At 41.2% G+C, this 22,990-nt stretch overlaps 1 protein-coding gene and 1 pseudogene across 4 annotated transcripts in view; both read left to right on the forward strand.

Annotated features, from left to right (window-relative positions):
• SH3RF2 (SH3 domain containing ring finger 2) overlaps positions 1-22,990 on the forward strand; it is a 145,737-nt gene that overhangs the window by 43,869 nt on the left and 78,878 nt on the right. For all 4 annotated transcript variants that reach the window (XM_005558132.4, XM_073994520.1, XM_015452078.4 and 1 more), the window contains exon 3: positions 19,235-19,504. In XM_005558132.4, coding sequence (XP_005558189.2) covers positions 19,235-19,504 — 270 coding nt within the window. The remainder of the gene's footprint in view (positions 1-19,234; positions 19,505-22,990) is intronic.
• LOC135971156 (MICOS complex subunit MIC27 pseudogene) lies at positions 16,355-17,147 on the forward strand (annotated as a pseudogene).

Genomic DNA, 22,990 nt, shown 5'->3' on the forward strand with positions numbered 1-22,990 from the left:
ATGTACCTATCACCCAGCCTCCACAATTATCAACATAAGGTCAATCGTACTGCATCTATATCCCATTCACTTCCTCCCGCTACTGGATGAAATTGAGGCAAAGCCCACACATCATACTCTTTCATTGGTAAATATGTCAGGAGCTGCCTCTAAAAGATGAAGATTCTATTTTTTAGCATAACCTCAACACTATTATCACATCTAAAAATTTCTTGATGTCTTCACATATGCAGTCAGTGTCCAAATTTCCTCAATGGCTTCATGATTTTTTTTCTTTTTTCTTTTTTTGAGACAGGGTCTCGCTTTGTCACCCAGGCTGGAGTGCAGTGGCATGATCATGGCTCACTGCAGCCTCAGCTTCCTGAGCTCAGGTGATCCTCCCACCTCAGCCTCCCAAGTAGCTAACACTGCAACCTCCACCACACCCAGCTAATTTTTTGGGCTATTTTTTGTAGAGACAGGGTCTCACCATGTTGCCCAGGCTGGTCTTGAATTCCTAGGCTTAAGTGATCCTCCCACCTCAGCCTCCCAAAGTACTGGAATTGCAGGCATGAGCCACTGTACCCAGACGGTCTCATAATTTTTTGATGGTTTGTTTGAATCAGGATTCAGCAAGGTCCACACATTGCAGCTGGCTGATAAACTTCCTAAATCTCTTAAGCTCTAGGTTCCCCCATACACATACCTCCTCTTGCTTTTTCCCATGCAGTTTATTAGAGAGATTGGGTCATTTGCCTTGTAGTTTCCCACTTTCTGAATTTTTCCTATTGCATCCCTGTGTTGTTATTTCACATGTTCATCAGTCTCTGTGTTTCTTGAAAGTGATAGTTAGATCTTGAACTATGCTGTCTAACACAGTAGCCACTAGCCACATGCAGCTCTTCAAATTTAAATAATTAAAAATAAATAGAATTTGAAATTCCATTCCTCAGTCACACTAGCACATGGCACATGTTCAATAACCACAGACAGGCAGTGGCCGCTGTATTGAAGAACATAGAATAGCACATTTCCACCATGGCAGATAGTCTTATTGAACAGCAGTGCTTCTGGAGGCATCATGGAATCCTCTGATAAATTGTTAAATTATTTTTTCTCATATGCGCTTGAGAACAAAGCTGAACACCCTGAAGTCTGCATTACTTGTCTGTATTGCAGGCTTACGTAATGTAAGGGAAGTAACTAATGTGTGGCACACTCTACTTCTGCCTGTTTTAAGTGGCAGTGGCTGTATTTACAGAAGATGATTAAGTATTTGCATGAGTGCCTCAGGTATGTATGACATTCTGTGGTGACAAAAGGTCAGCAGCTCCGCAGCATGCAAAGCAGCCCGACCCTTTCCTAGCCTCCTAGGAGGAAAGTGGAGGGAATCCATGCTAATCCGTAAGGCTCAGTCTTGCAATGATTATAGGACATGCTGGTTCCAGGATATTCATAAACATTGATCCTCTCATCAAGGTGCAGGTGCTTCTGGAGGCTTCTTCCTGACTATATCTTTGTCTTGGCATGCACGTAATGAGTACATTTCATAGCACACCAAACAGGTTTCTCAGCTTGCTTCTGTGACACTTTGTAAAGCCGAGGATCCATGACAAGAGAGAGGAGGCGAACACCTGCACCCAGCCCACAGAGAAGTCTGGCTGACCATGCATTCTAGCAGGAGCCTCCCCTCATTCTTGAAAACCTTAACCAATCTATGAAGAAATTGGTATTTGGGGGTTCAGGTAGGACATATTTGGAAATTTTGAAATTAAGACCATCATTCATGGATTCATTCCTTCTCACAATACTTATTGGGCCAGACACTGCACTAGGCACTGAGATTAGTGGTGGGCTGGGTAGAAGTTTCTGTCCTTACAAAGTTTACAGTCGGTGAAGGAGGCAGATAAATAAGCAAGCCACTTCAACACCACTGGTCAAATTCCACCATGAGAGCGTGTGAGAGCATCAAAAAAGCACATGGAAACCTGACCCTGACATGGACATTCGGGAATGCGATATTTAAGCTGAGATCTAAAAGATAAGTGGCGATTGGGGAGGAGAGGGAGAGGGTGGAGTATAGAAAGAATATTCTTAAGATCTAGAATAGATCTTAAGAATTCTAGATCCACCAAATAGGCATAATACCCCACAATGTCATGATTAGAGCCCAGTGACATAGCAGATGCAAAAGAATACACTGTATCCTAAAATCCCAGTTGTAGAAAGGCAATGGTGCTAGCCAGAAGCAATCTTTCACTCTGGAACAAGTGTGAATTAGAGAGCTAGGTAGTGGTGTTTTGGAGCCAGCTTCTACCAGCTCTTAGGAGGCAATAGGGCACATCTCTTCCCAACTTCACATTCAGCAATGTCTGTTGGTAGCCAAAATAGGAGTATTTATACCAGGGAAATTGGCAAATGCTACAAACTAGAGCCTTTTTTTTTTTTTTTTTTTTTTTTTTTTTTTTTTGAGAGCTCACTTACCACTTTTTATTGAGTGAGGGTGAAAGCAATGAGAAGAGTAGAACCCCAGGGCAGCAGTTATTAAGGAATGTCCACTCACAACAAAAACAAGAAAGTCTTTGGCATGATTTTCAAAGAGTGACCATATAACTCTTTCTGCCATTTGTAACAGGCCCACCCAAAGCCTCAGGGATGAAAAGAGGAAGACTCCTTCATGCCAATTCATTCCCAGACAAGCCAGATGAGTGTCAATGACACCCAGCTCATGGAAATGAGATTAGAGCCTCTCAGATCAACAGCTGCTGAGAGCTACTTTCTTTGGCTCATGAGGCCAGCGATAAATTGAGTTTCAATGTTCTGAATAGGCAGAAAAAGATACCTCCTTGCTCTCTCCTGTTCCCTTTGCTGGAGCTGCCAGCTGGCACTTTTTGTCGCTCATCATGGTTGCCTGCAGTGGCGATTATACATGCAGTGCAGAGGGCATGTGGGAAAGAAAAAGTCTTCAACAAGCAAGAGTCTCCAAGGCAAGTACCCACTGGAAAAACTGGGATGTAGATATAGCTCAAGGCATGTTTTAAATAATGGAGCCTTTTTAAAGGATGGCCCAGAAAAATACTATATTTATCTTTGGCTAGCGTGCTTGGATACTCCCCAATCTTGGGGAAATAACTAGTTGGGTATGTTGGAGTTCTTTTGTTAAGAGTAGCGTTGACTAAATACCAAAGTTTGGGTTGGATTTAACTGGTATAGTGTGATTTAATATTCATTTATTGATTTACTCATCCATTTGTTTGTTTAACAAATAAATGAGTGCTTACTAGATGCTACTACAATGTAAGTCCCATAAAGGCAGATATTGTGTCTGTCTCATTTATTGTAGGCACTCAGTACTTTTTTGTTGAATGAATGAGTGGAAGTAGGGAGTATAAAGATGAATAAGTCAAAAGGCTTGCTGCTACAGAGCTCACAATCTGGTGTGCAAACAGACAAGTAAAACAGCAGTTGCAATGCAGGGTGTTGAGTGTTATGATAGGGGAAGTATAGGGTGCAATGGCTCACAAAAAAGGGAGACCCAACCCAGCCTTTGGGGAAGGAGACAGGAAAGGCTTTCTGAAGATAAAGATGCAAAAGACTCAGCGAACAATGCCAAAGATATTGGCACCTATGTAGATATAACCTTATGGAAAAGAAAACTGTCATATATTCTGCCATATCTCATATTCCTAAGGAAGACTTTCGGCTCTATCTCAGAGTGAAAAATGATTGCAAATAACTTCTATAACTTACCCATCAGTGATCTTTTCCATTTCTTGGAGACTTTCAGGAGGTTTTCCTAAGTTCAGACTTTTTGTTGAAAGAAATGACCTTATGTCCAGTGGACAAATGGTGTGTGAGTCTTTAGCATGCCTCTGATGCACAGTCACTTGCTCCTTCCCTGAAGTTCAGCTCTATAGGCAGGCAGGGCACTTCTTCTCCAAGGTCATGTCTATTTCACTTGGTATAAATGAGAAGAATGCTCTGAATTTTGATTTGAAAGAGGCAAACTTCAGATTTGCAGAAAGTCTTGGTGATTAAAAATCTTGGCTTCAGCCAAGATTTGGCATGGTGGCTCATGCCTGTAATCCCAGCACTTTAGGAGGCAGAGGCGGGAAGATGGCTTGAGCCCAGGAGCTCAAGAGCAGCCTGGGCAACATAGAAAGACCCTGTCTCTCCAAAAAATTAAAAAATTAGCTGAACATCTTGGCACATGCCTATAGTCCCAGCTATTTGGGAGGCTGAGGTGGGAGGATCACTTGAGCCCAGGAGGACCAGGCTTCAGTGAGCCATGTTCACACCACTTCATTCCATCCTGGACAACAGAGCAAGACCCTGTCTCAAAAAAGAAAAAAGTCTTGGCTTCATGGACCACTGAACTGAGAGGGAAGAAGTTCAACTTCCCAGGGCTTGTGGTCCCCAACAAGGGTCATGCTAGGCTTTTTCCTTTGGTATCACAAAATTAAACTGCAAATAAGTGTAAATATGCACACATACAAACATGTAAATCTTAAAAGATGGAGATTAATTAAGAAGTAAACTACTTGAAATCAAGATGTAACTTTTTGACAATTGAGGACAAGCCCAGCCCCTTCAGATCTTCTCTTCCAGGTCATTTTCCCCAAGGGCCTGGGAGTATTTACAGTCACTTCATTCCTCACACAACAGCCTATCAGGCTGTGGCACCTTTACCTCACTAGCAGTTTTGAGGAGGACCACATACACGAAAGTGGAGAGAATAATCAACTCTACAGAATAATGAAAAGCAGAGAATGTAATGAACTGCCTTCAACCCATGACTAAAGTTTCAACAGTTATTACCATTTTGGCAATTTGATTTCATCTCACCTGTCACCTTTATTTCTGATGTATTTCAAAGATACTCCTGGAGCTTTCATAATTCACCTTTAAAAAGCTCTGGGTCTGGTACAGTAGCTCATGCCTATAATCCCACTACTTTGGGAGGCTGAAGAGGGAGCCCAGGCATTTGAGACCAGCCTGAGCAATATAGCAAGACCCCATCTCTACAAAACAAAAATAAAAATTAGCTGGGCATGGCGGCATGTGCCTGTAGTCCTGGCTACTTTGGAGGCTGAGGCAGGAGGATCTCTTGAGCGCAGGAGTTTGAGGTTTCAGTGAGCCATGATTGCACTGCTGCACTCCAGCCTGGGCAACAGAGCAAGACTTGTCTCAAATAAATAAATAAATAAATGTCTGTTATCTTTAGAGTTGAGAAGAATGGTAAAACTCATCTTCACTCTGCAGTTGAAGAAACAGGCCCAGAGAGGTTCAGTGCCTCACTCAAGGACACAGTGTATAAGTTGTGAATCACGTTCAGGGACCACCTCCAGCCCCCAGGCCAGCTGGTCGCATTAGGAGAAGCTCCATATCATTAGTCATTCCTCCTTCAGCTCCAAAAACCTCTCAGAGGAGAAAGCCGGGGTAGAGCAACCAGAGCTTTGCTTTTCCTCTAAGCCAGGGGAGAAGTAGTGGTGGGAGGGTTGTTTGACTCACTTTTTCTCACTCTGCATGGTGTATTTGGCTCAGTTTCTCAAACCATATGGAAAAAGACTCACCCACCACGTGCCACACCTATTAGAAAAGCTCATTCTGGAAAGGGGGATAATGAAAGAGGGCAGAATTGCCTCCCAGGCCGAATGAGATGGCGCTTTTCCTCATCCTTCAGGCTCCCACGTACCCCTTGCCCTTCTCCACAGGTGCCCTGTGCCCTGGTGGAGAAGAGATGGTGAGGGAAATGTTTTACTTCCTTGGGGAGTTCAGTCCTATCCCATTGAACAGCTCTGGGCATTGGCATCTAGCCCATTTCAAAAACAATCCCAGGCTATTTATTGAGAACCAGCTTAGGTTTGGAGCCAGGGATATGGCTCTAGACATATCTTGGATTACCTCCTAGGACAGGGAAATGAGATCACCCCAAAGAAATCTCAGGGAAATGTTTGGAGGGAAAAAGGAAAATATGCCAATGGCAGCCCTGAAAAGGCACTGCTGACTATAAGCAGCTCTTTCTCTGCCCATGTGGTATAAACTCCTGCTTCCTTCCCTTTTCCCTGCTGCAGAACCCCTGGAACTGATGGAGGAGGGACCAAGAGATAAAGGCTGGCATATTCTGAGTGTTTGATTAATATTTGCTTGAAGGAGGAAGGAAGGGATGTCATACCCACAGACTCAAAGTGGCAGGAGTTAGGTAAAGAAGAAAAATTGAGCCTATAATGTCTTAGCATTCTACCAAAGACTGGAAGAAGAGAGGCCACAGCAAAAGACTGAGGGGAGAGAAAGAGAGAGACACTTGCTAATATAGTCCAGGAATGAGAAAACAGTAAAATATTTTTCTTTTTTTTAACTTTTTTCCATAAGTTATTGGAGGTACAGGTGGTGTTTGGTTACATGAATAAGTTCTTTAGTGATGATTTGTGAGATTTTGGTGCACCCATCACCCGAGCAATATATACTGCATCTTATTTGAGGTATTTTATCCCTCGCACCCTTTCCCCGAAGCCCCCAAAGTCTATTGTATCATTCTTATGCGTTTGCATCCTCATAGCTTAGCTCCCACATATCAGTGAGAACATACAATGGAGAAAACACTAAAATAAATAGAGAAACAACGTAACAAAAGTCACACAACATAATAGAATTTCAAATACAAATAAGCAGCTAATAAAGAGAATCTTCCCTACGTTGGGTTCCTTCCCATCCCTCGAGTCTCTGACCTCCCTTGAGGTCATAACATCATTCTTTTCCTTCATAGCATTTACTCCAGCCTGTAATTATATATTTATTTGTGTGTTTATAACTCTGATCTTTGTTTCCCCAACTAGACTGTAAGCTCCATAAAGGGTCTTGAACATACCTGGCATGGTTGGCACTCAAAAATGTTTGTTGAAAGCAAAAAAGGAATGAATGACAAATAGAGCTGGGAAGTCAGACTAGAAGCCATCACAGCAGGCCTATTACCCATCTCTCCTAAGCATCCTTATTTATCGAGCACTTATTCTTTTCCAGGCATTCCACTAAGTACTCTACATTGTTTATCACATTAATCGTCTCCAAAGCCATGAGGAAGTGTGCTCAGGGGTCCCAAGACCACCTTCACTTTCAGTGATTCACTAGAAGGGCTCACAGAACTCAGCAAAGCCATTATACTCATGGTTATGGTTTATTCCAGTTCAAGAATATAAGTTAAAGTCAGCAATGGAAAAAGGCACATTAGGGCAGAGTCCAGGAGCTTCCTTAAAGCTTCCAGTTGTCCTCTCCCTGTGGAGTCATGCAGACAGCATTTCTTTTAACCAGAGACTTGCTGTCCAGGATTTTACTGGAGATTTCATTGTTTGATGACGTTTACCATTTCAGACCACCCACGTGGCTGCCCTCAGTCTCCAGCCCCTCCAGAGGTCAAACTTCTACTGTTTGGCCCAAAGCCCCCCACCATAAATCACATTGTTAGCTTAGACTATCTCGTGTGACCCAAGGCCTCCAGGTAGACAAAGTCTCTCTGATCAGCCAAAATATTCTAAGGACTTAGAGGTTATCTCCCAGGCAAGAGCCAAAACTTTTGTCAGAATATGCAGGGTTTGGATAACCCAGACTCGCTGAGTTTGCTGCACAGGGAAATAATAGTATTAGCCCCAATTTTTGGATGATCCAAACTAAGGATCAGGGATGCTAAATGATTTGGCCAAATTTACAAAAGCCAGAATGCAAACCAACATCCCACGTGATTCTAACATATGTGTTCCTAACTATTGCATCCTAGTACCTCTCCTGAAGTAAAATTTTCTATGAAAAAAAAAAAAAAAAAAAAAACTCATGCAGAGTTTCTTCTAAAACTGGTCTCAAATCTGAATGTCGGATTTAGGGATTTCCACTTGGTAACATCACCGTGAGCTTTCTGCTGATCTCAAGCACCCCAGCAGTGGATCATCTGGGATCTGCCAAGGCCAGGTGGATCTGATCCTCCTGTTGGGTGAGCACTGGGGTTTGCATAGTGTCTCCCTCCTCACCAGAGAAGAGAAAACATACACAAGGGCTAACCACCACTTTCTAGTTACTAATTGCTCCATTTCCCCCAACAAATCTGCTCCAGAAAGATTATCACTATGAGTGAGGGAGGAAGGGTGGCTTCGTTGGTTAAGCAGCAACTACAAAGTTAGGCTACAGTACAATTTTTGACCCCTTACCTCATCCGTAGTGTGAACTCACGGGGAAGTTACATTTCCCTTGTCCAGCATTCCCAAGACACGTGGGCTCTTCCTGCAAAGTGCCCCAGATGCAATTATGCAAATCACATTCACAAAATAAAACTTCTGAAAAGCGAGTCAGCAAAGAAACCTGTGTGACTTTGCTGATTCAGTGACGCCTAACTTTATTTGAGTATTTAACCTTTGTGTGTGTGTGTATAACACCAAATCATTAAAATTGGGGGGTGTTTAGAAAATATGATGAAAACAATCCTTCTTTTCCCTAGCTCATCCAATAGATCTGCACTTGAGTAATTATTATCAGCCATATGTATGAACCTTGCATGCATTCTATGTATCTGAGAACAGTAATTCTTGAAGGTTTTCAGAGTAATTCACTCATTCATTCACTCATTCACCAAGCATTTCTTAAACACCTACTTGTGTACAGTGTTCAAAGATAGAGAAGCAGAGATGCTTCAGATACAAATCCTGAATTCTCCAGCAGCAGAGAACTTAACCTGGGAAATGATAGATAACTTGGGTCAAAGGCCAGGATGGTGTTGGTTTTGGGCTCCATTCTCCAGTGATGGGCAATCTTATGACCAACTCAGGGAAGTAAACCATTGATAAGCCATTAGCTCAGCATATTGATGTTGGTCCCACCTGATGCGAGGAGTAGAAAACCAGGTCAACCTTTCTAAATTGGTGGGAAGCATTTCCAGGGTGTGTCAAAGAGCTCGTTACACTGTAGCAGGTTGAGTTCTCATCTCAGCTCTGCTCTTTCCCTTGTATGTGTCACTGTGGTGATTCTGCTCCCCTTGCATTCCTTTTCTCTTATCCTGTTATCAGCCTATACCTCCCTTTATTTTTAAAATTCGAAATAAAGTCAGGACTCACTGGCAGCTGAACCTCCTGCTATTTCTGAATTTTGCTATTGGGATATTACATTGTTATGAAGTTTGTTGTTTCTGTGTTTCAAATATATACTAGTTAGGACTGGTCCAGTTTCAAGTGTCAAAAAATAACTCCAAGTAGTTTAAGTAATCAACAGTAAATTGGGGATATAGACAATTGGAGAGCTCATCTAACTGAATAACCTTCAGGCACCATTTAACCTAGGAGTTCAAATTTTATTGTCAGGGCTCTAGCTATCTAGTTACCTATCTAGCTTGCTATATCTAGTTCTGTTGCCTTCTACAGCTTCTTTCAGGAAAGCGCGTCTACTGGTTGGGAAATATCACCAATATTATAGCCAACGTTGAACTATACCATATTGCACTGGTGGTCCAAGGTCCACAACTTGAACGCTCATAATTCAAAAGCAATAGAGATTATTTCTCAGTATCTATATATCAAATCTCAGAGAAAAATACTAATTATCCCTGATTGAGGTACATGCCTCGTCACTGTGCTGAGGGTTTGGGATATTCTAACGGGCCAGCCTGGCCCACGTACCCTTGTGTGTATGATGTGGCCAGGGTAAATAACCTGCCCATCAGAAGGTAAAGAGAGAACAGGTGGTTCCTTACAGAAGGGGATGCTTGGCAAAGCAATAACATAATTTTATTACTAAAGTGTCTGCAAGCTCTTGTCTCTGAAGCCTATGCATTATCTTTCTATCAAAATCATGCCTCTTGTGGCTTCCAGACTCTACTGAGGAGACAAATGAATAGGCGAATTACAGGAGCATAGAGTCTTGAGCTTTTTTAATATCAGAAAAGGAAAGCCTTTTAGGTATACACAAGGAAAAAGAGTTTGGTGATGACCTGACTGTGAGATCTCCACACAAACTTTATCCCTGTGCCTTCTCGCCCCTGCATCTATAGGGACAGAAAACAATGATGGGTGAGAAAAGCTATTGCCAACAATACAACAGGTGAGAGCTGATGTGGAACTTGGAATCTTTTTCCCTGGAGAGAGCAGTGGGGGACTGATCAGAATCAACCAGCTGAGTCTCTTCAGGTGCTTAACTTTTATGTGAGAGCTCTAGAGTTCAATAATTCATGCTATTACAGCCAGCAGCAAGCAAATTGCATTCACATTCAATTCAGATTTTGATTACAAAACAGAGCCCCAAATGAGTTTTATGATGGAAAAACATGCTAGGTGACTTCAGCTGGATGGCAGACAATGAGAATGGTTAAAAGCACCCAGGCTTTCAGGTCAAATGTGCCTCAGCCAATCTTGGATCTGCCATACACTGGCTGCGTGACCTTGTTTGGTGACATTTCCCATCTCAGAACTTCTGTTTCCTCATCATAAAATAGGGTAATACCACCTACTTCATAGGGTTTTGAGAGCATATGAATGAAATAATACATGGAAAGTGCAGTAGTGCAATAATGTAAGAAAAATGTCTGTGGCCTGGCAGAACCCCAATAAATGTTAATTTCCTTTCCTCTTCAGAGTCATTCACTCTCTCCCTCTCTCTTCCCCTCGCTCCACCCCTTCCTGCTTCCCTCTGCCCTGCTTTGCACTATGGAAGCCAATGTTTTCTGTGAGTATGAACATAGAAATGAGACTACCAGAGGAGGGATTATCCAAAATGGAGAGAAAGAAGAAAGAGGGTCTTCTTGTTAAAAATAGAATCTATATATAATTCATTCCCACAATATTTATTTATGTTGAGGGGAGATGGAGAAAAGATGAAAATAGGCAATTAGTACTATTTTAGGGTTTCAAGGTTTAGGCATCTTCAAAGCAATTTGAGCATTTTGTGCAATTTTAGTTTAATATATTCTCTCAGTAAGTCATTAAAATATGCAAGCTACTTGCATGGCAAATATCTTTCAGAAAAAATAAAAGAAAGAAAGCAAGCTAGCAATTTACAAAGCCTATGTCAAAACTCCATTCATTGCCCCCATTTGAGTTAGAATAAGATATAGCTTAGACCTTCAGTAGCATCAAACTTGGTGGGGGAGCTTGATAAAAATGCAGCTACTTGAATCCCACTCCAAGAGATTCTGATCAAATCAGTCAGGGGTGGGATCAAGGCATTCGCATTTTTAACACCTCCCAGATTCTCATACAGGGAAACCACAGATTATATTTTAAGAAACAGGCCTGGCACAATGCCTCATGCCTAGAATCCTAGCACTTTGGGAGGCTGAGGAGGGTGGATCACTTGAGCTTAGGAGTTTGAGACCAGCCTGAACAACATGGTGAAACCCCGTCTCTGCAAAAAATACAAAAAAAAATTAGCCAGGCGTGGTGGTACACACCTGTAGTTACAGCTACTTGTGGGGCTGAGGCAGGAAGATCACTTAACCTGGGAGGTTGAGGCTACAGAGGCAAAGACCATAACACTGCACGCCAGCCTGTGTGACAAAGTGAGACCCTGTCTCAAAAAAAGAAAAAGAATTGTAGGCTTGGCTTCGGGATACTGAGTTCAAATCCTAAATTCATTATTTTCTAACTTGTGAACTTGGGCAACTTTTAAATTTTTTGTATTAGTCCATTTTCATGCTGCTGATAAAGGCATACCCAAGACTGGGCAATTTACAAAAGAAAAAGGTTTAATTAGACTTACAGTTCCATGTGGCTAGTGAAGCCTCACAATCATGGCAGAAGGCAAGGAGGAGCAAGTCATGTCTTACATGGATGACAGCAGGCAGAGAGAGCTTGTGCAGGGGAACCCCTCTTTGTAAAACCATCAGATCTCATGAGACTTATTCACTATCATAAGAACAGCATGGGAAAGACTTGCCCCCATAATTCGGTTACCTCCCACTGGGTCCCTCCCACAATATGTGGGAATTCAAGATGAGATCTGGGAGGGGACACAGCCAAATCATATCGTTCCGCCCCTGGTCACTCCCGTATCTCACGGCCTCACATTTCAAAACCAATCGTGTCTTCACAACAGTCCCCCAAAGTCTTAACTCATTTCAGCATTAACTCAAAAGTCCATAGTTCAAAGTTTCATCCAAGACAAGGCAAATCCCTTTCACCTATGAGCCTGTAAAATCAAAAGCAGGTTATTAACTTCCTAGATACAGTGGGGGTACAGGTATTGGGTGAATACAGTCATTTCAAATGGGAGAAATTGGCCAGAACAAAGGAGCTACAGGCCCCATGCAAGTCTGAAATCAAGCAAGGCAGTCAAATCTTAAAGTTTCCAAAATTATCTCCTTTGACTCCGTGTCTCACATCCAGATCACACTAATGCAAGAGGTAGGTTCCCATGGTCTTGGGCAGCTTGGGTACAGCCCTCCTCCCAGCTGCTTTTCACAAGCTGGTGTTGGGTGTCTGCAGCTTTTCCAGGCACACAGTGCAAGCTGTCAGTAGATCTACCATTCTGGGGTCTGGAGGACAGTGGCCATCTGCTCACAGCTCCACTAGGCAGTGTCCCAGTAGGGACTCTGTATAGGGGCTCTGACCCTACATTTTCCTTCTGCACTGCCCTAGCAGAGGTTCTCCATGAGAGCCCCACCCCTGCAGCAAAATTCTGCCTGGGCATCTAGGCATTTCCATACATCTTCTGAAATCTAGGCGGAGGTTCCCAAACCTCAGTTCTTGACTTCTGTGTACTTGTAGGATCAACACCAAGTGGAAGCTGCCAAGGCTTGAGGCTTGCACCCTCTGAAGCCATAGCCCGAGCTCCATATTGGCCCCTTTCAGTCACAGCTGGAGCAGCTGGGACACAGGACACCAAGTCCCTAGGCTGAACATAGCAGGGGGACCCTGGGCCTGGCCCATGAAACCACTTTTTCCTCCTAGGCCTCCAGGCCTGTGATGGGAGGGGCTGCCATGAAGACCTCTGACATGCCCTGGAGACATTTTCCCCATCGTCTTGGGAATTAACACTCAGCTCATTACTTATGAAAATATCTGCAGCCTGCAGTGGACTTGAATTTCTCCTCAGAAAATGAGATTTTCTTTTCTATCACATTGTCAGACTGCAAATTTTCCAAACTTTTATGCTCAGCTTCCCTTATAAAACTGAATGCCTTTAACAGCACCCAAGTCACCTCTTGAATGCTTTGCTGCTTAGAAATTTCTTCCACCAGATACCCTAAATCATCTCTCTCAAGTTCAAAGTTCCACAAATCTCTAGGGCAGGTGCAAAATGCTGCCAGTCTCTTTGCTAAAACATAACAAGAGTCACATTTGCTCCAGTTTCCAACAAATTTCTCATCTCCATCTGAGATCACCTCAGCCTGGACCTTATTGTTCGTATCACTATCAGCATGTTTGTCAAAGTCATTCAACAAGTCTCTAGGAAGTTCCAAACTTTCCCACATTTTCCTGTCTTCTTCTAGCCCTCCAAATTTTTCCAACCTCTGCCTGATACCCAGTTCCAAAGTTGCTTCCATATTTTCAAGTATCTTTTCAGCAACACCCCACTCTACTGGTACCGATTTACTATATTAGTCCATTTTCATGTTACTGATAAAGACATGCCTGAGACTGGGAAGAAAAGAAGGTTTAATTGGACTTACAGTTCCACATGAATGGGGAGGCCTCAGAATCATGGCAGGAGGTGAAAGGCAATTCTTACATGGCAGCAGCAAGAGAAAATGAGGAAGAAACAAAAGCAGAAACCCTTGATAAACCCATCAGATCTCATGGGACTTATTCACAATCATGAGAACAGCACAGGAAAGACTTGCCCCTATGATTCAATTATCTCCCACCGGGCCCCTTCCAAACATGTGGGAATTCAAGATGAGATTTGGGTGGGGACACAACCAAACCATATCATTCTCTGATCCCCAGTTTTTTAATCTAAAAATTGACATTTGAAATAATACACACCTCAAAAGTTGTTGTGAGAATTAGAGAGTGCTTAGCAAAGAGAATTAGAGCGCTTAGCAAAGAATCTGGCGCAAGAAAGAAGCACTCAGTAAAGGTTAGCTATTAATATTATCATCATGCAAATCCAAAGGGGCTTAGATATTTTCTTATTTATCTTTTCATTCTTCCTTTCTTTCCTTTTCTCTTTTCTGTTTTTTTTCCCATAAATAATAATAATAATAAAGCCTCACAATTCATTCAGCAAGGTGGAAGTTTATTTAGCTCTCAGACAAAAGTCTGGATGTGAAGTAATCCAGGATGGGTGTGGCAGCTCTGAAACCCAGGCTTCTTCCCTCCTGTTAGGTGTGGCCCTCATCCTCAATATTCAAGATAGCAGCTAGAGCTCTAGGGATCATGTCTGCGTTCCACATAGCAAGATGGAGGAGAGGAAAAGAAAACTCAGGAAGGACACTTCCTAAAGGTTGCTTACTCCCACCCTGGCCTGGAGTTAATCACCAGAAAGGCTGAAAATGTGACCAATATTCCAGGTAGTCATGTACCCAGAAAAATGTGATATTGCAATGGAAAACTGAGAGGAAGAAATATGGAGGAACAATTATTGTTCCCTCATGTACCCAACCCTAGGAGTCTAACAGATTTGGGTCATTCCCCAGAAATCCATTCTCATCCAGCTTTTACCTGCTTATTTCTCAGGTAGGGAACACCTTCCCCAAAAAAGGTAGTTGCATAATTTGCTTATCCTACTCAGCTTGGCTTACTTTCTTTCTAAATTCCTCTTATACCTTTTACCTCTCATCCACCAACTTCATTCATTTTCTAACTGTCCAATTTTAATAAGCAATACAATTATTATAGAAAAGTTAGAGAATACAGCTAAGCATTTAGGAAAAGAAGTGTTTTTTTCAACATTCAAAAATCTCACCATTTAGAGATAACCACTTCTAAAATATTAGCCTATAGTCATCTAACATTTTCCCTAGGTAAAAATATACATGTGTATTTATAATGAAAATCTAGTCTACATAATTGTTCTTAACCTCTTCTGTTACACTTAATGGTATATTATCAGTAATGCTCAATGTTATTAATTATAAAAAAACATCAATTTTAATGACTGCAAAGTTTTTCATTGTATGGGTATGGGTATATAATAATTTATTCAACCAGTTTCCTGTTTATTCCACAGCATTATGTTAAGCCCCCTAGTACATCTTTGCTCATTTGTCCACCAGTTTCCTGGGGATGAGCTGTGTTCCTGTGGTTTTCTCATCCCTGGGGTCTCCTTACTGTATCCCGGGACCAGCAGAAAAGGGCACCTCCACCATTCCATCAGTGAAGTATTGTTAGGTCTTATCTCTACCACTAAGCTGCTCGGAATTTTTTTTTCAAATGAACATTGTGGATTCAGGAGATCTATGAAGACCTAAATTAATGCCTCTCTATACCCCATTGCATGAATAGCAAGATTATAAATAGCAAGACTGCTACAATGAGAGGTGATTACATAATCCCACTGCTTGGAAAAGCACAAAATAAAACACGACACTAGGTGACTGAAGCACTTCCTCTTAATCTGTTAGAACTTGCAGTTTGCCAAGCAGACTTCAAGCAAGACTGGAGTGAGGCCATTTCTATGTGAAAAAAACAAGTTCAATTAGTAAAAATGCATTTGACTGAAATAATTATTTAGACAACTGATTTGACAAATGATTATGCTTGAGCTGATTTTTTTTAAAAACTGACGATTGATCTCTGACTAATTGTTTCTTTGTCTCAGCTGAGCTTCCTAATGATCCAAATGCTCATTTTATAAATGAATACAGTTTAAGAAAGATTAAGTAACTTGGCCATGATTACACAAATGGAAAGAAGTGGAGCCAGAATTCAAAATCAGTATTCAGATCCAGAAAGAGTCACTGACTCCCCTCTCATAGATGTAGAGTCAAGTTCACGACCCTGTGCCTTGCATAGTGATTAAGAAAAAGGGTTCTAGCATCAGGTAGTCTGAGTTCATGCCCCATATCTGCCATTTCCCAGCTGTGTCATCTTATGCAAGTTAATAAACCACTCTGTGTCTCTGTCACCCTATCTTATAAATGGGGATAATGAGTGTCTATCTCCAAGGACTACATAGATTAAATGAGATGGCCCACATATACACTTAGCACATAGGAAGTGCTCAGTAATTAGTTATTAATATTATGCAGGTGTCATCTGAAAACCTTGGCTGAAAGGGTCATAGACATGGTGGTCATCAGGGTTCAGGTGTACATGTGAAGGTTTGTTATACAGGTAAACTCGTATCACGGGCATTTGTTGTGCAGATTGTTTCATCACTCAATGAATGAGACTTCCCATTGCTCCTCGTTCTCCCCAACATTTACCATTGTCAGTGTTTCAGATTTTCACCCTGCTAGTAGATGGGAAAACTGACAATCATGCCTGCAGGTCTGATACATGCATCTGTAAGTGTACATGCAGCCAAAGCAGAGGAATCCAAAAAGCAGCTAGTGATACCAGAGCAAGTCCCCATATATACTGCACCACCGCTCCAGTCTAAATATGTTGAAGAGCAGCCTGGTCATTTACAAATGGGCTTTGCTTCCATCTGCACTGCAACTGGTCATTATACTGGCTGGTGCAAGGGTGTTTATGTCTTTGGGAAAAATGGGATAATTGATACAGTAGAATTTGGAAAAGATGCTCATGTCTATCTGAAGAATCCTCCTCAAGATTTTCTTCCAAAAATGGGAGTTATTACGGTTTCAGGATTGGTGGGCTTGGTTTCAGCGAGAAAAGGTTCTAAGTGTAAGAAAATTACTTATCCTCTGGGACTGACTACTTTATGAGCAACTGTTTGCTACCCAGTTTGGTCAGTAATAATTGCTAAGGTAACAGGGGAAAAGGTATATGCTACAAACCAGCACATTTTTGGAGCAGTTAAATCATTGTGGACAAAAGCAGCAGAAACGAGTCACTCCCTAAACCTAAAGAAAAAAAACTAAGCTAGGATCCTCCGCCGAAATAGAAGTACCTGCAAAAACAACTCACGTCTTGAAACACGCAGTGCCCTTGCCAACAGAACTCAGCTTAGAAGCAAAGACCAAATCAGAATCCAACTCAGGTGCTACACAATTCATGCCTGACCCCAAGTTCATGGATTGTGGGTGGTCCCACCCAGAAGATATAGATAAGTACAGCACTGGAAGCTGAAGTAGACTGCATAGAGAGACTACGTAGAAAACTACAGATGTGTGAGGTTGCAAATAATGATGAAAAAAATCATGTAATGGGTAATTGATACATAGAGTATTACTTAAACCAAGTTTTTCCCTTACCTCTCCAAATGTGCAATTTGATAAATTACATAAGTGGTTAACACACAAACTGTGAATGCAATGCAAACAATATTAAATGATTGATGAGGAGACATAGGTAGACGTATTAGCTTGAATTCAATGACCTTTAGGGGTATTTATTTAAAAAAAAAAGGACATGAACTCCAGTGAGACCAAAATCTGTAAATGCATGTATGTGTATATAAAGACATACATATATATACGTATAAACATATATTTCTGCTCCAGCTTTCCCAAATTAATGTCAGTTAAATTAGAATGGTGTGTGGAAAGATGTGTTTCCCTCCGTGTTTTTTGTTTGTTTGTTTGTTTGTTTGTTTGTTTGTTTTTGCTGATTTCCTAGAGCTGGAATAAAATATCCATGTTTTATGGGAAAAAAAAATATTATGCAGGTATGCCCCAGAGAAAGTGTAGATTCAGTTCCAGACCACCACAATAAAGCTAATACCATAATAAAACAAGTCAAACAATTTTTTTTAATTTCTCAGTGCATATAAAAGTTGTATTTGGCCAGGCATGGTGGCTCACACCTGTAATCCCAGCACTTTGGGAGGCCAAGGCAGGCAGGTCATGAGGTCAGGAGATGGAGACCATCCTGGCCAACATGGTGAAACCCTGTCTCTACTAAAAATACAAAAATTAGCTGTGCATGGTGATGTGCGCCTGTAATCCCAGCTACTCAGGAAGCTGAGGCAGGAGAATCGCTTGAACCTGGGAGGTGGACGTTGCAGTGAGCCGAGGTCGTGCAACTGGACTCCAGTCTGGCGACAGAGCAAGACTCTGTCTCAAAAAAAAAAAAAAAAAAAAAAAAAAGTTGTGTTTACACTATGCTGTAGTCTATTAAGTGTGTAATAGCATTATGCCTAAATAACAATATATCTAACTTAATTTAAAATACTTTATTACTAAAAAAAGTTAATGATGTTCTGAGTCTTCAGCAAGTTGTAGTCTTCTTTCTGGCAGTGGGTCTTGACTCAGTATTGATGGCTTGCCGCTTCACCTTGCATATTTATGTTACAGAGACAGCTTCTTTTCTTAAACCTCAGACTGTCTCTGCCAGCTTCAAACTTGTTTCCTGCAGCTTCCTCATCTCTCTCAGCCTTCACAGAATTAAAGGAAGTTAGGATCTTGATCTGGATTAGGCTTTGGCTTGAGGGTCTGTTGTGGCTGATTTGATCTTCTACGCAGAGCAGTCAAACTTCCTTCATATCAGCAATAAGGCTGTTTCACTTACTTTTCATTTATGAATTCACTGTGGTAGCACTTCTAATTTCCTTCACGAACTTTTCTTTTGCATTCGCAACTTGGCTGTTTGTCACAAGAGGCCTAGCTTTTAGCCTATCTCAGCTTTAGTCGTGCCTTCCTCCCTAAGATTAATCATTTCTAGCCTTTGATTTAAAGTGAGAGATGTGAAACTCTTCCTTTCACTTGAAAATTTGTAGGCAGTTGTAGGGTCATTAATTGGCCTCATTTTAATATCGTTGTGTAATCTTAGAGAATAGGGAGGCCGAAGAAGAGGGAGAGAGATGGGAGAATGACCAGCTGCTGCAGCAGTCAGAACACAAACATTTATCGATGAAGTTTGCTGTCTTGTACGGGCACAGTTTGTGGCGCCCCTCCAGACATTACGAGAGCAACATCAAAGATCACTGATTACAGATCACCATAGCAGACATAATAATAATGAAAACGTTTAAAATATTTAAAGTTAGTAACAGTTACCAGAATGTGACCCAGAGACACAAAGTGAGCACAGGGTGTTGGGAAAATGGCGCTGATAGACCTACTCAACACAGGTTGCCATAAACCTTTGATTTATAAAAAAACCCAATATTTGCAAAGCATGTTAAAGCAAAGTACAATAAAAGGAAGAATGTTTGTATCTTCGGTTCCTCCAGACTCTCAGCTAAGTACATATCTTATTGGTCTGTGCCATTGCAGGTACCTCGAGCAAAGGCCTTATGCAACTACAGAGGGCAAAATCCTGGTGACCTAAGGTTTAATAAGGGAGATGTCATCCTTCTCCGGAGACAGCTTGATGAGAATTGGTACCAGGGGGAAATCAATGGCATCAGCGGGATCTTCCCAGCCAGCTCCGTGGAAGTCATCAAGCAGTTGCCCCAGCCACCCCCGCTCTGCAGGGCCCTCTACAACTTCGACCTACGAGGCAAGGACAAGAGTGAGAACCAGGATTGCCTGACCTTCCTCAAGGTAGGATTCTGGGTGAATCCTAGAGTCACCTGGGACCACATAGCAGAACCAGAGTTGCTTGTTTAATATTTGCTGATTTTTAAAAATTGTATTTTAAATATATTATTATTTATTATTTTATTCATAAAATATATTTTGTCCATAAATTATATATATATATATGTGGTGCATCTATATGTAATATGTGTGTACAATTCAGACTACATGCAAGTGAAATCTCTAGAGAAATCTACAAATAAGTGATAGAAGTCTGTAAGCCTTTTTTATTGTAATTACAAAAGTATTCACTCATTCATTCATTCATTTATCCTGAAACCATTGTAGAAACATTTGAAAATACAGATAAGCAAAATAAGGAAAAAATTATACCACTATATAGATACAATCACTGTCAACAGCTTGAATAACACATTTGATTTATTCATTCTATCATTCTATCACTTTTGAGCACTTACTCCTTGCAGGCCCTTGGGAATAGGACGTGAATAAGTCAGAGTCTCTGCTGTCCTCACAGAGTAATAGGAAGAACAGATACATGGACAGAAAATTACAAACAATTTGATAACATGCTATGTAAAACTACAGCCTCTACCTCTTTATTACGTATGTGTAAGGGTATTCTTGCGACCAAGTTATGGTTACCTAATTCTTCTCATGTACAACATTCTATCTTGTTGTAAACATCACATTCAAAACACTCCAGACACGCACAATAACATAATCGTGCCTTTCTCCATAAATAACCTCTTATAAGACATGTTTTCCAAACATTAATTACCCTAAGATTTCTTGTGCCTCTCTTTTTCATTAGATGATTCCCCACCATTTGCAAGTAATGACAGTTGTACTGAAGTCTACACTACTTTAACTCTCTGTATTCAGTATTTGTTATTCCATAAACATTCACATCTCTCATAGAGACCACAGTTAGAGTTATTTTCATTCTTCACCACTCGTGATAAGTAGATCAAATGTAAGTATAAAAAGTGGCACTGCTACAATAGCTTAGGCAAGGTCTTTCGTTTTACAAAATATTTTTATTCTACCACTACCAGAAAGGAGATTTACTTCAGGTTTTCTCAAACTAGACAACCTCTCTGTCCTCCATATTCTGAGATAACGATCTTTATTATTGCTATGGAACCTCAGAGCAAGACTCCTAAGAAAGGTCATTCTGCAGCCCACACAGCAAAGTGTAGACCTAGACTACAGTTAGAGGAAGGTCAGTTCAATTCCACAAACATTTATTGAGTATTTACTTTGTGCCAGGCATTAGACCCACAGCTGGAGGAAGACATAAGGGAGTATCATCGTCTGTGTCTCTCACCCTTTCTGGGAATTTGTAAACTGGAGCACTTACTTCACACACTCGTTCATTTCTTGAGCCCATCCATGTGCCAAGCTGGCCATTGGAGATAAAGTGATGAGTCACTGTTACCTTCACAGAGCTGGCAATCTAGTGGAAGAAACAGATATATAAATGGGAAATTATGACAAAGAAACCAAAAGAGAGGATTTGACCCATTCTGGAAGGCTGTGGAATACACAGACTTCTAGGAAATCTCATGTTCTAAACTCAGCATATCCAAATTAAACTCAAGATCTTCCTTCCCAAAGCTGTTCTTTTCCTAGTGCTTTCTAGCTCAGTGAATTGTGTAATTTATTCAATGTCATATATTTATTCCTGCATGCATGCATTCAATAAATATTTATTGGCTGACTACTAAAGGGGAGCCACTATGTTAGGTGCTAGGGACAACAAAGATTAACAAAACAGACAGAGGCTCTGCACACATGGAGTTTATGGTCTGATAGGGTAGACAGACATTAAATAAATAATAATCTCTTGGCACGGTGGTTCACGCCTGCATTCCCAGCACTTTGGGAGACCGCGGCGGGCAGATCACTTGAGGTCAGGAGTTTGAGACCAACCTGGCCAACATGGCGAAACCCCACTTCTACTAAAAATACAAAAATTAGTCAGGCGTGGTTGCCCGTGCCTGTAATCCCAGCTACTCAGGAGACTGAGGCAGGAGAATCGCTTGAACCCAGGAGGCAGAGGTTGCAGTGAGCCAAGTTCGCGCCATTGCACTCTAGCCTGGGCAGCAGAGCGAGACTCCGACTAAAAATTTAAAAAAAAAACAAAAGAAAGAAATAATAACCTATAAATGCATAATTGCACATGTGTAAGAGCAGGGGCCCCCAACTCCCGGACCACTGACCAGTACCGGTCCGTGGCCTGTGAGGAAACGGACCGTGCAGCAGGAGGTGAGTGGTGGGCAAGTAAGCAAACCTTCATCTGTATTTATAGCTGCTGTGTTTATAGTAATGGGTCGCGTTACTGCCTGAACTCCACCTCCTGTCACATTAGTGGCAGCATTAGATTCTCATAGGAGCGTGAACCCCACTGTGAACCGCGCATACAAGGGATCTAAATTACATGCTCCTTATGAGAATCGAATGCCTGATAATGTGAGCTGGAGCAGTTTTATCTTGAAACCATCCCCTATTCCCTACCCACTATCCCCACCTTCTACCCCCCGCATCCGAGGAAAAATTGTCTACCACGAGACCGGTCCCTGGTGCCAAAAAGGTTGGGTACCGCTGTGTAAGAGGAAGCTAAGAAAGGGTATAATGCAGTAACAGATTTAAATTTAAATTAATTCTAATTCCTGAGGCGCATGGAACAGAATGTCAGAGACAGATCAGAAGGTCTTTAGTGGATGAATATACAGGTTGAACTTGAATGTTGTATGGACACAGCAAGGTGTTTCTAAAAAGGCATTAAATACAAATAATCACTGTGTCCCATATGGCTTCATTTGTGTGAGGTACAGGAACAGACAAAATAAATGTATAATACTAGAAGTCAGAGTGGTGGTTGCCTCTTAACAAGTGGTGGGAAAGGGCACAAAGGAACCTTCTGGGTGCTGGGAGTATTCTATACCTTCATCTGAACAGGGATTTCATGGATGTACTCAAATGTAAAATTTCTCAAGATGTGTGCACTTTATTGTATGCATGTGTGTATGTTTTTGGAAAGGTTTTTAAAAAATATGTATGTTTATATGTGTGTATGTTTTGTCTTGATAGAAAAGAATCTGGAAAAAATGTGTTATTCAAGCTGTTGACAGTGAATGTATCTTTATTGTGATACAATATTTTCCCTGTTTTGCTTACCTGTATTTTCAAATGTTTCTACAAATTTACATATAACCTTTTATAGTGAGTAAGAAAAATCTGAACAAAAAGTTGCTTTATGTTTGATGCATTAAAAATTGAATAGGTTCTGAAAAGTCTTCAAAATGAGCATAAAATTCATTTTTCTTTTTGGAAAGCTGAAAGTCCTTGTCCCTATGGCTTCCATCTTTATTTCTCCATCAGATAAATTTAAGTGAAAAGCTTGGACCTACTGGTGATTAAAAATTAGAAACATTTCTAAGTTTTCTTATTGGATTCCATTGATTCTCCAAATTATTTCTACTC

Source organism: Macaca fascicularis, chromosome 6 (genome assembly GCF_037993035.2).
Source record: "Macaca fascicularis isolate 582-1 chromosome 6, T2T-MFA8v1.1".
Classification (NCBI taxonomy): Eukaryota; Metazoa; Chordata; class Mammalia; order Primates; family Cercopithecidae; genus Macaca; species Macaca fascicularis.